Here is a 2,500-nt window from a genome sequence, read left to right on the forward strand (position 1 = left end):
CATTCATTTACTGAACAGATGCAGTCGTATATCAGTGTAGTCTGCTACGCCGGCCGGTGCTGATCTAGCTGCTAGTCTACGTTATCGAAATAACACTTGTGTTTTCTGTTAGCTGCTGGGATTTGTATACTAACTCATCATTTGGTAATGTGGATAATAAGCTACATGCCACTAACATGGCATGATTATGAGAGGAATCTTCGCAAGTCGAAACTGAAAAATTAGACACAGCAGGTTCTATTTTTAGATTAGTGGCAACTGTAGGCGGCACAGGCGCATGCAATCTGTCAGAAAAAACCCACTTCTGCTTTTAATTAAAAAGCAGGAAATTTATGGTCATAATCATTGGTATTGTGGAGAATATAAGCTACATGTCATTAATTAATTCTGAGGATGAGAGTACAGTCTCGCTTTGGCAAAGGGTGTAAGAATACGCTCTGTGAAAAAGTTAGCGCACTCCAAGAGTGCGCTAACAGATTTAGCGCATCGCCATTAGCCAATCAACTGGTTCACATCAGTCATGTGACACCAGTACTTACTGACAATTATTATTATTATTATTATTATTATTATTACATGTATTATCATTATTACAGTTGTGCGATATGACTGTACTGTGCGTCATCCTGTGGGTCTGGTCGGTGGTACTGCAACCTGTTGTACTGGTCGTCTAAGTTATCGTCATCGGCATCATCTCTCTTTGAAGTCCCGCTATCACCGTTTGTGTTCGCAACAATCTGTGAAAAAACAAAAAGAAAGGAAATAGACAAATTTTGGATATAACTCCGTGTGCTTTTGTTAAATACGAAGCTAGAGTGTTTTATGTAGCTTTTGGTTAATGTGAGATAGAAAAACGAAAAGCGAAGAGCTGTTCGTGGTGTTTACAATTAGGCATTTAATCGGCACTTCAGGTAATGCCGGAAGCCAGGGTAAACCTACACGAATCTATTGTCATAACAGTATATCTAATAGCCCTTTAACGAACACACACACACACACACAAACACACGCACACACACACACACGCACACACACACACACACACATACACACACACACACACACACACACACACACACACACACACACACACAACTAACACACAAAGGAACATAGCAAAACACAGCAAACACTAAATATTTCGTATTGTAATAAATTATGGCTTCTCCCCGAAGTCTTCATTGCTTTTAAGCTGCAGACAAATATATACTGACCACATTGTTATACGCTGGTGTTCCGTCTAGGTTTGCGTAGACTCTCCCGTCTTCACCTGGAAGAAGCAAACGTGGCTTTTTAGATTCAAAACTGACTGCTTTTGTATGTGACGTGCAGTGTTAGATTACACAATTCAAGAAAACTTGAAGCGTTGACAAAACAAGACCATTTGATATTCAATATTTGACTGAAAGGATAAAGTGAATTGTAAATATAATATGATTATTAAAATTACCGTAAAGGAAGTTTCTTTGGGCGTATTTGATAATTCAGAAAGGTCCAAGGCACTAATAAGTTATGTGAATTATTTGATTGTGATAGCCAAAATGTATGTTGGTATTTATAGATATGTTTCCCCTCTGGATATTGTATGCATTTTTGAGAGGAAAATTGTTATATAGAAAAGTTGTTTAAAATACATTTAGATATAGTATTGTTAATGTTAAAAAAAAAAAAAAATTTAAAAAAAGAAAAAAAAAAAAAAAGATCAATGAAGAAGGATGCTCCCCGCCAACAACAACAACAAAAAACAAAACAAAGAAAAGGCAAAAAAGAAAGGGTTGACGCAGCCTGCATGCAACTGAGATTAAAAAAAAAAAAAAAAAAAAAAAAAAAAAATGCAATGAATTTGATTGAAAAATGTGGTCGCCGCAGCTAAATGTGTTCGCCGCAGTTGAATGCAACACCAACAAAAGGTGTTTTTTTCTAGCAACACATAAAATAAAAGAGCGTTCAGAATAAAAAAAAAATAAAATAAAATAAAAAAAGACTATTTGATATGTTTATTGGATCGTGACAAAACCGTATTAGCTGAACACACACAGAGGCAACTAACTTCTCTCCCCCTCCCTCGCCCTCCTTAAACAAATATAAGAAGTTCGTTTAAAAGTGGTTTTGAAAGGCACACCCTACACGTTGCTTTTACTGTGTCTCCTTCCGGAAATATATTTTGAATTATTGAACAGAAGCAAAACAGTCAAGAACAACAACACAAAACTGGAAGTTTAATGAAAGACACGGCAAGTTTAAAAAAAAAGTTACGAAAACCAGTGTGTGAGTGTACTTTGGATAGAGAGAGTAAGAGTGAAAGAGAGAGAGAGAGAGAGAGAGAGAGAGAGAGAGAGAGAGAGAGAGAGAGAGAGAGAGAGAGAGAGAGAGAGAGAGAGAAAAAAAAGAGAGAGAGAGAGAGAGAGAGAGGGCAAAAGAGAGAAAGGGAGTGAACAAGAGAGACGGAATAAGGCATTAATAAACGGGCCCATCGGTTCATCCTTCGTCTAGACCATAC

General features: G+C 37.1%; 1 protein-coding gene across 1 annotated transcript in view; it reads right to left on the reverse strand.

Annotated features, from left to right (window-relative positions):
• The window catches only part of LOC138973824 (uncharacterized), a 21,841-nt gene that overhangs the window by 569 nt on the left and 18,772 nt on the right, over positions 1–2,500 (reverse strand). Inside the window, exons 7-8 of the mRNA XM_070346533.1 lie at positions 1,215–1,270; positions 1–737 (exon numbers count right to left, since the gene is read on the reverse strand). The exon at positions 1–737 is cut by the window's left edge and continues 569 nt beyond it. Of these exons, the coding sequence (XP_070202634.1) occupies positions 591–737; positions 1,215–1,270 (203 nt within the window). The 3' untranslated portion in view covers positions 1–590. The remainder of the gene's footprint in view (positions 738–1,214; positions 1,271–2,500) is intronic.

The sequence above is a fragment of the Littorina saxatilis genome, linkage group LG8 (assembly GCF_037325665.1).
Source record: "Littorina saxatilis isolate snail1 linkage group LG8, US_GU_Lsax_2.0, whole genome shotgun sequence".
Lineage (NCBI taxonomy): Eukaryota > Metazoa > Mollusca > Gastropoda > Littorinimorpha > Littorinidae > Littorina > Littorina saxatilis.